The 14145-nt window shown below is 34.7% G+C and overlaps 3 protein-coding genes across 4 annotated transcripts; 2 read left to right on the forward strand and 1 right to left on the reverse strand.

Annotated features, from left to right (window-relative positions):
• Positions 1–968: 968 nt before the first annotated feature.
• LOC116171063 (TATA box-binding protein-like protein 1) lies at positions 969–7844 on the reverse strand. The gene is made up of 4 exons (XM_031487718.1): positions 7564–7844; positions 6751–7401; positions 6608–6702; positions 969–2784 (listed from the first exon to the last, which is right to left on the reverse strand). The coding sequence occupies exons 2-4, from the start codon at positions 7320–7322 to the stop codon at positions 2567–2569; spliced, it is 885 nt and encodes a 294-aa protein (XP_031343578.1). The 5' UTR covers positions 7323–7401; positions 7564–7844; the 3' UTR covers positions 969–2566.
• Positions 7845–8895: 1051 nt separating this feature from the next.
• Positions 8896–10368, forward strand: LOC116172654. Its single transcript, XM_031489904.1, has 6 exons — positions 8896–9199; positions 9248–9570; positions 9632–9800; positions 9852–10006; positions 10055–10184; positions 10238–10368. The coding sequence occupies exons 1-6, from the start codon at positions 8998–9000 to the stop codon at positions 10279–10281; spliced, it is 1023 nt and encodes a 340-aa protein (XP_031345764.1). The 5' UTR covers positions 8896–8997; the 3' UTR covers positions 10282–10368.
• A 481-nt stretch (positions 10369–10849) lies between these two features.
• Positions 10850–12522, forward strand: LOC116171902 (ankyrin repeat domain-containing protein 39-like). Of its 2 annotated transcripts, none has more exons than XM_031488936.1 (3): positions 10850–10961; positions 11596–12022; positions 12073–12522. In XM_031488936.1, the coding sequence occupies exons 2-3, from the start codon at positions 11701–11703 to the stop codon at positions 12297–12299; spliced, it is 549 nt and encodes a 182-aa protein (XP_031344796.1). In that variant the 5' UTR covers positions 10850–10961; positions 11596–11700; the 3' UTR covers positions 12300–12522. The 2 variants fall into 2 exon arrangements, with proteins under 2 accessions (XP_031344796.1, XP_031344795.1); XM_031488935.1 differs by having other exon boundaries at positions 10855–10961; positions 11473–12022.
• Positions 12523–14145: the final 1623 nt, after the last annotated feature.

Here is a 14145-nt window from a genome sequence, read left to right on the forward strand (position 1 = left end):
TTTGGCTGACACCCCACCTAAATAAAGCCGTTATTATTATTATTATTTGGCAAGCAATGCTATTTATAGACCAAACACATATAAAAACATCGATTATATCCTCCGATTCCCTTAGCGCAATTAATGCCCTCCGACACAGCGAAACTAAAAACCCTCTCCTTAACATGACCAAATTATTACTTTATAACATAACATAGCCCAACGTCAAAATATCATTATAATATGGACACCAGGACATGTACATTGGGATAGAGGGAAATATGGCAGCAGATTTGGCAGCACGTACTGCGGGCGCATTTGGGGAAATCGACGATATAGCAGTGGATCAGGAAGATTATACGAAATATGTAAAAAAAAGACCATCTCACGGCAATGGGCGACGAAATGGAGTGCATCTGAAACAAAATTGAGTAGGATTAAACAATCCATTACACCTTGGAAGCCAAACAAGATGCTGACAAGAAGGGAAGAGGTAGTCATTACAAGGATAGGGCATACTAATATGACACATTTACATCTTCTGGGGAAAAGCAGAGAGCGCAGATGCGCGAATTGTGACATACAACTCTCAGTCGACCATGTATTGCTAGAGTGTCCGTTATATGTAGAAGTAAGGCAGGAACTGGGTATGGCTCGAGAGTTGCAAACACTATTTCTAGATGACCCAATCTTCATAAAAAACCGCTTAATTTCCTGAAAAAAAAAAATGATTTATTAAAAGAAATATAGAAATAGTATGTAATACTTACCAAATAGCTAATGGCCACAGTAGCCGACGCTATATAAATAAATTTAAAAAAAAAACCAAATGGTGAAATAGGAAATGAAGGTAAATCACGTAAAACATGTTCAAGAGACCATTGAGGAAATAATGATCGTTTAAAATGAACACCAGACAAAACTTTATTAAATAAACAAATGCACTACAATTATCGAAAAAAAAATAAATGAATAATTGAAAAGCATTTTTGAATTACAATAAGAATAATAACATAAAAACAGTTCGTTACAACTAAACTAAATTTATTTTTGGTAAACATGATTACACATATAACATCCACAAGGAACAAAGATACAGTTGGACGAGTATGTCGAACATACCAAGCTTGCCGAGGTAAAATAAAAACTGATGGCTTAGTATTTTCAACGAATGTTTTCAATCATGATAAAACATATGTCACAATGTGAGCAAGAATGCAACATCAATTAAATGCCGACCTGCACTTTTGCTTATAAATAATATTTACAATAACACAGATTAATCTTATTACTTACTTCAATTTATTATTATATAATTATTGATTTGAGAGTTAAGGCGCACGGGGATCGAAAATTGCTTATGTAGATATTATTCAAAATGACATGATGATACTCGAAAGGTAATTAACAACTGAACATACCCAACGATAAGTATAAAAAGAACGATTTATGTAAATATGAGATAATAAAAGAGAAATATCAAAAAATGGAATTGATATATAAAGTAGAACACATCATTTTGTAATGCGAGGCCCGAATTTTGCGTGTTAGGCCTTTCGTCGACAAATTTGATTAATTTTTTTTTAACGCAAGCAAGTACTCTCCTACAAAATATCTCGCTATAAATCGTTACCTACATTTTAAATTACTATCGAGCTAGAGATAGGCAGTCAAATGCTTATTGATGTACAAACTGGCCTTTTTCAGATTATAAAACTCTTATTCCTTTTCCCTAAATTAGATACACCCAATAATATAAATCATTACGCTTTTCTATAGTTAAATTGCAATGTGGTCTTCAAGCACTATGTAAGTAAATAAAATGAAATATTTACATTGAGTCTACGCTACATAAATATCAAAACGAGAGTGAAGCAGTATGTAATTGTAAAGCGTTTCACTGAAACCCTTCGTATTTGTTTAACCACCTCATTTTTAGAATTTACATTGTTTTCACCCTGTATTACTAACACATTTCAGAGCAGACACTTGCATGCATATGCTAATCAAACTAAAAGGTCGATATACAATTAATGAGCCTAAAGGTAATTCTTTACAGCTATTTATAATTCAATTTCTGCGTATAAAAACTAAAATTGTCTTAATATCAAATTCGAGTAATTTTGCAAGAATAAAATGTACGAAATTTATTACTTGACACAAGTTGTATAATATGTGTAATTGTTACACAGAGTTAAAATGAAAAATACTCATTCTAAAACAATCACAAATAATTTGAGTAATTATTATGCTCAGTCTAACAGCTCTATGTATGTATGCTTGAGAAAATGTACAATAAATAATGATTTGTGTTAAATAATGAACAATGATGCTATCTATATTTACTAGTAACAGTACATAAATACTTTCGAGTTCATGATTTTAAAAATCGACACCATTAAATGTTAACTAAATTTTAATTTCATAAAAAATTTAGTAGAAATTTACTACTTTTAAAACCACCAACTCCATTATAAACAAAACAATAAATTTCATAATGTCAATAATTGCTTTTAATCACAATAAAAATATAATCCGCTTGCACATTATCATTTCTGTGGCAGTGACCAAAACGCGACTGGGAATATTACCATGTATCTTCAGTCTCGCATTCCGTCTGTTCGGTGTTATCGTTCTCTCCCTTGCACGGACCGTTATATACGTCGACACTAATGCCGCCTGCCAAGCGTCTCTTTTTAACGGCGTGCAGCATCGCTATTTCTTCGGCCGTACGTTCCTTACGAAATTCGTAGACAAGTGGAAATATGTATTCGATGGCCGCTTGAACACCTGCCACACTCGGAGCTAAAATGTGAAGACGATTAATCACAAAAGTTTATATATTGATACTGAAGTATTTTGGAGCCCAAATAAGTTTCGTTTTTTCCTTTTTGATATGGAATTTGATGGCCAAAAGTTCACAGCCCTTATCTTTTGTGGTTAAGACATATGGGGTTTTTCAATTCAGTTTTTAATGTTTGTTTTTGAACCGCCTTTATTTATTTATTGTCAACACAGTCTACTAAAGCGTGTATTTGCGATAAGGAGTATTATCTAATGCACTTTAATTAAGGCACATGTTCTGGTGCTGATAACAAGAGCTGCAGGTGGTAAACGATGTGCGCATTATTTTCGTCGTAGTTGGGGATGCGTTCCTGGAGTTAAGTGCGCCTTGTTTATCGAAAACCATTCACGACCAGATTATTAGAAGAGAAAAAAAACTGCAATAATTTTAAGATTTTTATTTTTAAGATGTAATTTGTTTAAATCAGCTCTGTAAGCTTCTCCTTATTTCAGGAATTTCGTTTTAATTTACATTCAATGTCTTTCGGAATAAATTTTTGTCATTGTCAATCGTGTTTATTCGAACCCATTGTTCGACCCGGATAGTGTTCATGTCAAGATTTTTCTTTTCATATCCAATTCAGGTGTTGATCAAATTTCGGAATTCTCCCAAATTATTGGGATTTTTCTTTGTGGTCGTTTGCGGAAGTGTCCAAAGAGAAATTATAGAAATTCTATATTTAAATTTTGATTTGTTCGAGCTAGCTGGACAGGTGCTTGTGGGTGGTGTAGCTGCACACAGCAATATTTACAGATGTAGAAAATTTGCAGAAATTAGCTACCTGGAAGCCTAACAAAATTCTGGTCAAAAATGGGCGCAAATATTTTTCCTTGCGTTTCCCTCTTAACCTTTTGATTATAAGATTTACCACAAAACTTCATTACAAAAGTTTTGTAAGGCGCTGTCTAAAACTCGCAGACGGAGATCCTACTGTCCCCTAGAAAATTTATTTGTATTTATTAACAAATTTATGTAGGGATAGGGAATATAAGAAAACTAAGTATACAGGATCTTTACTTTTGAAACTGAGAACTACCCATTTTCTGTGAAAAGTTCTGATAAGGTTTTCTTTAATTCCTATAATTAATTGTTAGAGAATTTTTCAAAGCAAAATATTCAGGGGTAATAGTCCAAGCCAAAAAAAAAAAAAATTTTAAATATAAATGTGCCTCTCAAGAATTGTGAAAGTTTTTCTAATAGGGTTTTAGGTATTCCTTTTATGTCTAACAATACATGTACCAAATTTGGTTCCAACTGGTTCAGCCAATGAGAGTACAGACAGACCGCATCATCGAGATTTTGTTTTATTTGAATTCCTGGTAGTTCAAAACGTGTATTTCCGTCAAAAAAGTAGGGGAGTTATTTTTTACCACAATGGTAGAAATCAAATGTCTAGAAGATCGTAGCATGTAAAGGACTAAATTTCCCATAAAAACCTGGCGTGTTCAAAGTGTAACTGCTAAAACTTGGGCTGGTCAGATTTAGACTCGAACAAAATCAATGTTTATAGTAAATATTAAACACTAAATGGCACTAATAACATTCCACATAATTGGTGCCCCTCAAGATGAAATGTTGTAGAAATGTAGTGTTTCCATAAATACCTTGGTAATATAGCGCGCTTTTTCAAGTCTTTGTTAGAGATGCCAGCAGAGATCAGATCGTTTTAGCTACAGTTTCCAGCAGAACCACAGAAAGAAAGTTAATTTGGTTGGCAATTGACGCCTTCCAATTGTTGCGTCGTTCCTTTAGTTATTCCTTTAAAAAAAATTGTCCTTACCACGCTTTGTACATAACTATTTCGACTGTCCCTGTATATATTCCCACTTGTTATGCATATATACAATTGTCGAACAACAATCAAAGAAGAATACAAGATGTCGCGGTACAACTATCAATAATGAACGTGTCTGTTAAGAAGCAGCATGCCATTTTCGTCAAACTTATTTGTAGATCGCTGTGGAAGCATTCGTGGATATCAGAATCATCGCCTTCGTTGTTTAACCAACCAGTAATCTTCATTTTCGCTACCACAAAAAAGTAACCAAGTCAGTCGCCATCGTCTTACAACCTTTGTTTGTTTATTGAACCTACTTCGAAACAACAACAAGCAAGTCCTTTCATTCATATTCCTTTCGTAATTATTCCAATTTCTAGTACATGTGCTGTATCGATGAACAAATCAAGATTTAAAACCAATTTATTTTATTTGTATTTTTAATCAATAAACACGTTTATCATTAGTGTTCTTTTAACATCCCTCTTATACAAAAGCATCCCACGCATTCCATCATATACAGTCCACACAACCTTTGCACACGCAACATTAATTGGTCCTGCGAGCCGCATTTTTTAAAAATAAAATGCACTCGAAAATTATATTTGTGCATTTTTGTTAGTGAATGGTGGCACAAGTTCCAGAATTGTTTGAGGACGCTCCGCTTATGTATATAGCGTGTCTCAAATACACATAAGATTCAATGAGCCAAAGTAGAACAGTAGTCTGCGTATCAATTCTTGGTACACGGGCGCAATTCGAACAGCGCAATAAACAGCAGAGTAAATGTAGGTTAATTTATTTACATCGCTCCATAGTAATCATAATGGGATCGATAGACTGGATCGGGTTGGCTAGTGAAGTATGACATCGATATTTTTTTATTTTTGATTGATTTGATTTTTTGATATGCGGAACACCCTGTATAAAATTAAAAAGTTGACTATTTATCGCATATGTTGGAAACAGGTGCCTGTCGGAATACGTGTGTGTGAAGTTAGCAACTCATTATTGCAAAATAGAGATGTGTTGTTTCGGCTGGGTTTGGATTCAGTATATTTTTCTTATGGAGGCTTGAAGTTTTCACTAGAGCTCTGGGCAGCTATTTTATAATTCTAAACCTCTCTGCATGCTGAATGTAAACAAATTTTCTCATGGAGGATTGGATCAGGAGTGGGGTTCTAGACAGCGCCTCACCAGTTTTTAAACCTTTCACAGCAGAGCTTTGTTGTAACCCGAGTTGTAACCCAAAAAGGTCGATTCACATTATACTTCAGGTAAAGCTTGGCTTAAACTGCCATCAAATATTCTAACAAGCTATTAAAATAGGAATATTCACATTTGATGTTTCGCTCACGATCATTGACCACAGTCTTTTTCACTTCGGATATTTGAAGGAACCAAGAGCGAACTATTGTGTTATGTGTGTATAACACTATTAGCCGACAGTTCAATTAAAGCTGGACTGTGGTGCTAAGGGTCCCTGGTTCGAATCCGGATTCAGGTATGGATATTTGTAAATGTATAGTGGGTTGGGTTGGTAGAGCAGCCTTGGCTGAAGCCCCGCCCATTCAAAAATAAAGGCAAAAAAAAATCAGACAGATTTGATAAAATATGTTATAAAAGATTGACAAATATTTTTTATCAAATGTAATCGTCTGATATTACTTCCTATAAATTATATTTTATAAAAGATCTTTGTCAAATATCTTTTATAGTCTAATACCGGCCCTTAACTTATGCAATTGCCTTCCTAAAGTAAGGCTGATACTGTGAATCAAACACAAAAGTTTCAAATATAATTTATAATAATTAAAGAACTATGACCAGATACCACTGTACAAAATTTCAACAAAATGCATTGTTACTCTTATACTACACGTGTGGTAAATTATTGAGTCATATAAGGAAAGAAAAATACAAGTGAGTGATGATTCACTATTATAGATAGGTGATCGACCTTTTGAACCATGTTAAACAAAGTCTTGATTAAAAGTGCTACTTACCGGTCACAGTGACACTGCCAGTAGAAAATATTTTTAAAGTTGCTCTTAGATCTTTCAGTTTGTACGTCACGCCAGGATGTAATTCAGGTTCATAACTACATCAACAGTGAACATTAACAATTACTGTACATAAAGTAACTTACTCAGCCTCTTTGTGTCTCTCTGAGAACGAATTTATTTTAATGGCGAAAGGCATGGAGCACGTTCCAAGAACATTGACCACCCTATAATTATTAAAATGTACCTTAAACCCTAACTTTTGTAAACAACGAGCGAATCGACGCGCAGCAATTCTAGCTTGATCCTCACTAGTAGCACCGGTGCACGTGACTTTACCCGAAGACCAAATCGTCGCGGTAGTATATGGTCTACGTAATTTCATCGTAATCATGCCGTTCTCGCGTCGGTATTCGACATTCATACCAGTCAAAGCAATCTCGCGAAGATTTAAATGACAACGCACACTAAAACTACACACTACATTATTTATTACAATATCAATTTCCGGTTCCGCTTCAGATTCGATTTGCTCCGTAATGTTTTCATTCGGCACTTGCTCGAACTGTTCCGTGTAATTACTATCTATGCATTGTCCTATGTTGGTATAATCGTCTATATTTTGGATTTCCTTAACCTCCCGATGTACAATTAGGTTGTTCCCATTGGAAAGTGGCTTCATGCTATTCTTTTGAACAGCAGTTGCCATAATATTCATTTACTTCTACCGAGAACTTCTTGTGCTTGTCAGCAAGTCTAGAAGCACAAACACACGGGCCAATTTGTTAAGGGAAGGCCTACAAAAATAAGAAAATTATTCGTTGTCAATTAGCTACACCCACATAATGAAACTTACAGGAATTTACATTTAAATTGAAGGCAAAAATCTCAAAATAGTTAAAGAAAGAAAGTTCTCAAAATAAAAGTGCATCATTAAAACAATGGATGGTTGGTCTTACCTTTTCTTTTAGGAACGTTTAAACGGTGTGCCGTTCGTAAGATGCAATTTTCCAATTAACTATTTCCACAGAATTAAGTGTCAAATTAAACGAAAATAACATCATTTAAAAGAAATCATTATACAATACTTTTCTGTGAGAAGATATACCACACTACTCCTCACTTCAGTGACCAATGTCAGCAGTTCTTTGCTGTTGGCGAATTTTAGTGCAGAATATCACCAGTGGGTGCGCTGTAAACAATTCATTTGCAAGAGTTCAAAAATAGAATGAAAATTTATTGATTTTGGCGTAAAGTCGCCAACAATAAACAAATTTAGATGTCGTTGTCGCCACTTATAAACCATGTTCGTCGCCGTGCATTTTTAATAGTGGTAGTCCAACTTGAATTTAATTATTTGGTAGATCATGTACAGGATGCTTCAAATTAAAAGTATGTGGTAAAGAGGTGTGTAATTAGCGCAGCCCTGCGCGTAACCAGGGACTCTCATAGAGAAATCCCTGGGAATATTGCTAGTAAAGTAGACGATTGGAAATTACGCGAATACATCTTCCGTCTTTCTAAAAAACCTATGGCGAACAAAGATTGTTGTTTTTGAAATTTTACTTAACTTTACTCGCTTTAGTGTTTCACATTTTAAAAGGGCCAGTTTACTCTCGCCACGGAAAGCGCCTTTTTCACTAGTTGAAAGACTGAAGTAGAACAGGGACCTCTCCCCCCACTTTCCGGTTAGGCGATGGTGGGTGAGGGAATTTCCTGGTGACGCAATTAAAGAATGACCTTGTTTTGCGGTGCAAGGTCGTGGCTTGGGATTTCCCGGTGACGTAACTGACGAGTGACCTCGTTTGTGATGCAAGGTCATGCCTGGGTGACGGAAATAATGAGCGACCTTGTTCGTGTTATTTTTTTAATAAATATGTTTCATTTCAAACAGTTCATCTCAAAATGCACAAACGAACAATAGAGAAAGATAATTGATAGAGAAACAAAACGATTTTAAACTAAACAGAAATTGGATGATTTTTCTATGTACACGCAATTTATCATTTTACGAGTTGTTTTATTTCAAATGGCCGTACATGTGTTTTAATGTGTTTTTGTACTAAGGCCCGGTTGTACAATGTCAGTTTAAACTTCAGTTTGGTTTAATCCGACAGATTTGAGAAATACGATTGGCCCACCAATCGCAATTCAGAGGGAATATGTCGCTTCAATTCTGAAGTACCTATTACCTACCTGACCGAGAGGTCAGAATCTCATGAAGTCTACTTTTTATAATCCTCATAATCATTCAGTATCATCCAAAGTGTTACATAAAAGTCAGAGTGACACAAACGTCACTTGTCGCTTGTCTAAAATTTCACATTTAAATATACCTACATTTAGATTATGGTACAGGCGATCATAGTAAATAAACATCACTTGCGTGCCTAATGAGTAAAAACCCAAAAAAATGTAATCTCTCATGCGTCTTGTGTTCTTGTTTTACCGGCAATAACGAAACAAGTGAAGAAGATTTTGAGCACATCTCCGAAAACGAGCCGTTTGATTATGTTGTTGAAAAGCTGTGCATTAAGAAGTTACCCTTACGAACATTTGCTACGGCCGAAGATGTTGAAAATTACAATAAGAAATGTGTCTAATTACCTCTAATTATTGACATTTTAACCCATATTTTTTCAGTAACGCTACTTAACGAAGTTGCATCGCCAATGACAAGGCAAGACCTAATAGCGGCACCGAGTAATATAACATTTCGCAAAAATTTAGGTGGTTCTTCAAAAGCGTTTCGCTATCAGCCATCACCAAAACCAGTATCCATAAACGATAAAGAAGGTCAGATAGTTGCGAAAATACTAAACAAACATGCGTCTCTTTACACGCTTGATGATAAAAATCCAATTCCGAAAGATCCTTTTAATCCACCAAGAGATAGAGTATTAGTCCCAGAATCAGTTTCCACAGTTTTGCGCCGAAACGCAACCCTTCCTCCATTGCAAGTTCCGGTTTGTTGTACCTTATACTATATTCGGTTCAACGAAGAAAGCTTGATTTATATTGTTTCAGGTCGAAGTTCTCCATAGACCTACAAGTTCGTTTAAATATCCTACCAATAAGAAACGTATGACCAGAGACATTGAAAAAACCATTAACGCACTTAGAGTAGCTCCAAGATCTCCTACTGCAGTGCAACCTCGAAACCAAATTAGCGCAATCTCGGTAACGCCAGTAGATGGTATTAACTCGCCGTAAATGCTTTTATATTTAGTAGATTTAACGGTTTCAGTTAATGAAAGCACTGAAAGCGAGAGTTCTTTGTATACTTCGAGTCAAGCATCACTACTACTGGACACCAACACAGTTTTTAATTATATAAAAAGTAATGATCCTGAGTCGATAATGGCGACCGTTGATCTTGAAACTAGAAGTTCAATAGACAATGTGTGCATAGTCATGTAATTATCCAAAAATCATAGCATATGATTACAGAAGCAATCCGTCGACTCCTTAGAAGTTAATCACGATGAAGACGAACAAGGCTCGCAATACGATTCGAAGTCACAGCAACAACTACCATTTCAAAATTTTAAATGGAAAATTATAATCAAACGTCATTCAGGTATATAGAAGCGTTTATAGGCAGACATGTATTATGGTAGCGTGCAATTTTAGACAAAACTCAAGGCGCCTCCAAAGTGGAGAATTTCCATCAGTAAGTAGATACTATAGCCCAAATTATAAATTAAGATAGAACTTGGACGGATGGTAGATGCAACTGCTAGCAGCATTGGTGTAGGCAAGAGTAACCTAATTGTATTGTACCTATAAGTATTCAATAAAGTAGGCAGAATTGAAATTTATTTTGCAATCTAAGTATAGAACAACTGTACTCGATTAATAATAATTTAAGCAAGAGATTCCAAATGTAACAACATTGTTGCATTTTGTTTATGTAAAATTATGCAAATTGTGTGTTTATTCGATCACTTTAATGATTCAGATAGATGTCTCATCCTCAAATGTCCCGAAATTAAAGGGTCACATGATAAGAAACGAAGAAATACGACAGAAGACAGAAATGGTTTGGTTATACACAAAATTGCAGTTTAAAACACCACGCAAACATTAAATTTACAGCAATTTGAAGAAATATCTTTAAAAATAAACTAGAAAATCAGATAGTGCAGATTAGTGTACACCATGGAACTTCCTGCGTGAAGTTCATTTGGTTGTAAAATAGCGGTACTGTATGCACACCCATCACACAAAGCTGTGGATATTTTCACGCCATTTATATTTTTGGGCGGCGAAACGAAGTCACCGGCGTCGTCGGTTTCCGTTAATGAAAATTTATTGATCAATTTAGAATTTTAAAGTGCGCAAGAAATTCTGACGTGTAAGTGCATTCTAATTCTAACAAACGTTATCGAATATTAGGCGTAGCGTCATGTAAAACCATCTCATTACAGTAGATACAAAGTATCCTTAGTTAAATGCCTTACATCTTAGTTAGAGGCAATCTTGCTTCCTATACCGGAAAATCTCCCTGGCGTATATTAGTTTCAGGCCTAAAAGCGACCGATATCGAACAGTTAAAAAGATTTCCCAGCGGTGGTTATTGCGACGATTCTACAATTGTTTACATGCAACATCCCTGCGTGATTTTAACAGCGTTAGAAGTGTTGGGTTATAAAGTGGTCGCTTCTTCGTCGACAAGTGTTAAGCAAGATTATAATGAGTACATGTGGACTATGCGAAGGGAGTTTTCCGAACCTGATCCTTTAACCTCCAAAGAATCGCACGTTAAGACACAAAAGGACCTTTAATTTATTTTACCAATATGGATACTACAGTGCGAGATGCAATGTCTTTGTTCACTCCTGATCCTTCGTTTGTTTATATTGCAGTAAAAGCTTCATTGCACGCAAAAGCTACCGCTGTTTTTGGCTTGAACAAGCAGGAAGAGATTGCACTAAGCAAACGTTTTGACAACCACAGTCAAGAAATAATAAATGGTGTTTTGTTAAAAGGTGCACCTATACAGATCGTGAATGCACTTGCCGAACTGGGATACCGAGTGATTACCACTACCGGCGAATCTGAAACTGTGTGGACCATGCAACGTGAAGTTTAAAATGTCGAACTGTGAGCACTCTTGTGACAATGCAAAGCATACCTGTGTTAGACACTCCAGTTTAAGTCAGACTTTAGATGAATTAGATTTCGAGCGTGGAGTTTGGCCCGCGGCACAATTTGGCGACCTCAAGAAGGTTCAAAAGTTAATTAACAATGGTGTGGACGTCGATCTGAGGGACTCTGCCGGTTACACTAGTTTACATTATGCGGCAAGGAATGGGCATTTAGATGTATGTAAGTTTTTGATACAAAGCAAGGCGGATATTAATGCCGTTACTAGATCCGGCAGGGTGACGGCACTGCATCGCGCCTGTACTGCAGGTAATTTCGATGCTTCATGAGTGGGTTAACTAAATCGGGTTCTATTTTAGGACAATTGGATGTTGTTAACTTTCTGATTGAATGCAAAGCGAATATTGCAATACGTGATAGTGATGGAAAGACCGTCTTGCATAGGGCTGCTCAGGCAAATCATTTAGAAATTAGTAAAATTCTCACATCTGCATATCCAGAATTAAAATTAATTAAAGATAATAAAGGAAAACTGCCTGAAGATTATATTATAAATGAGGCTATTCGTGAACTATTTAACGTATAAAAAGAATTATTAATACTATAGTAATGTGGTACAAAATTATTAAATAGTAATATATATTTTATATAATTGTATTTTATATAATGTAGAATTTCAGACGATTTTTAATTATTAAAAAATGAACTTAACAATCAATTATCAATTCTTGTAATATTTATACTTCATATTTATATTGTCTATATAATCTATGTAATTTATGCTAATCTAATAAAATGTTTGCAATTGATGTATACAATTACTTTTATTATTTAATTAAGCTAATGATCACTTTGTGTTTTCTCCAATAGAAATATTTTAAATTTTTTTTAACGTGGGAATTTTTCTGTAGATATTCTGAGAGGCAAGGTTTACAGTTTAATGCCACGCTAGGTGGGGCTTTTTAATATAATTATTATAAAATGTCACTTCCTCCAGGGACTGATGGAAGTCATGAGAGGATTCAAATATTTTATCTTTGTTTATTTATGTGAGTTGAACAATCAAAGGTTTTATTAACCATTTACTTGTACTAGTGCAAGTAAATGTGGAAAATCCAATGAATGAATGGAGTCACTGTTCAGTGTGTCAAGTTCATAAGATTTTTCCTATCATTAAGGATTTTCGGATCCTGTATACAGTGCGTTCGATCGAGAGAAGAGGGTCATTTCAATATCTCTTATTTGGCGAGATGTGACAAATTTGACAAATATAATTTTATATGTGACATTATGGTCTATCCGATCACGTATTGAATCTTTTGAAAAGAACAATCAATTTGCTGTACGATATCACAACCACATTTTTTTAAATATTGTTAAAATATCTTCTTTTTTGCCTAGAAAATTTGTCTTGGGTACGTATTTCTTGCCTTTTTACGAATTAATAGCGCAGCGCTATTTCTGATTAAAAGATAGTCATGTTTACATTTTTGAAATCGGAAAAAAATTCTATATCAATAATGACACAAAAAGTAAAATGACTTCCATAAGAAAAAACAAAGCTGACGTTGCTTGACTGGAAACGTCAAAATTAAAATTTAAAAATAGCATCTTATTGTAGAGGGAAAAAGTGATCATAATGTGTCATTTAATTCGAAATATCTATTTAAATAACTTACGATTTTTCAAAATGTCATCTGTAAGTGGTGTAGTGCCGGAGCCTTTGTGACTCAGGCAGACTTCTTTTATATAAATACAGTGATATTCATGTAGACGTAGACATAGGGATTCCTATGTCTACTTTTACATGGTAAAAAGTCTTCTGAAAGACGCCTAATTTTATGCAACCAAAATAACTTCTTGAATCAAATAAATATCTGGCTGTCATATTAATTATTAATTTGAATATTGTTGCTTTAGCTTTACAGAACATAAATCTCTTAAGCTCCTTTAACTATAGTTATCGGTACTATACCAATTGGAAATACCAACTTTTTTTTTTAGTTGAACACATCCCACACGAACCGAAATTAGAATATGGAAGTCAAAGTGATAATATTCAAATTAATTTTGTTGTAGGTAGTTACTTTGGTTGCATAGAAGACTTTTTATCATGTAAAAGTAGACATAGGAAATTCCTATAGGAAATCTCTGTCTACTTCTACATGAATATCACTGTATATGGGGATACCCCATGATACTACAACCATTGATTATACATACGTATAATCAATACTAGGTACAACCACAGACAAAAGAGTATTTTAATCTGTGGTACAACTTAACAAGTATCCTTCGCGGATGAATATCTTCACTCTCCCCCTGATCCGACCCTGTTTAAGGATGAAAAGAAAAGACTGGAAACTATAACTTAATATTGAATGATAAGTTAATTTAACGTTATGGGGAAGTTACATTATATTTTACTTGCA

Source organism: Photinus pyralis, unplaced genomic scaffold (assembly GCF_008802855.1).
Source record: "Photinus pyralis isolate 1611_PpyrPB1 unplaced genomic scaffold, Ppyr1.3 Ppyr1.4_LG5, whole genome shotgun sequence".
Classification (NCBI taxonomy): domain Eukaryota; kingdom Metazoa; phylum Arthropoda; class Insecta; order Coleoptera; family Lampyridae; genus Photinus; species Photinus pyralis.

What these genes read in the sequence shown, in the direction of transcription:
- LOC116171063 (XM_031487718.1), bottom strand. Translation starts at nt 7,322, where the DNA reads ATGAATATTATGGCAACTGCTGTTCAAAAGAATAGCATGAAGCCACTT. An exon ending in GAGAGACACAAAGAGGCTGA is followed by an intron (nt 6,703 to 6,750) that starts GTAAGTTACTTT and finishes CTGTTGATGTAG; the next exon opens with TTATGAACCTGAATTACATC. An exon ending in TGGCAGTGTCACTGTGACCG is followed by an intron (nt 2,785 to 6,607) that starts GTAAGTAGCACT and finishes TTCACATTTTAG; the next exon opens with CTCCGAGTGTGGCAGGTGTT.
- LOC116172654 (XM_031489904.1), top strand. Translation starts at nt 8,998, where the DNA reads ATGAGTAAAAACCCAAAAAAATGTAATCTCTCATGCGTCTTGTGTTCT. An exon ending in TGAAAATTACAATAAGAAAT is followed by an intron (nt 9,200 to 9,247) that starts GTGTCTAATTAC and finishes ATATTTTTTCAG; the next exon opens with TAACGCTACTTAACGAAGTT. An exon ending in TTCCTCCATTGCAAGTTCCG is followed by an intron (nt 9,571 to 9,631) that starts GTTTGTTGTACC and finishes ATATTGTTTCAG; the next exon opens with GTCGAAGTTCTCCATAGACC.
- LOC116171902 (XM_031488936.1), top strand. Translation starts at nt 11,701, where the DNA reads ATGTCGAACTGTGAGCACTCTTGTGACAATGCAAAGCATACCTGTGTT. An exon ending in GCATCGCGCCTGTACTGCAG is followed by an intron (nt 12,023 to 12,072) that starts GTAATTTCGATG and finishes GTTCTATTTTAG; the next exon opens with GACAATTGGATGTTGTTAAC.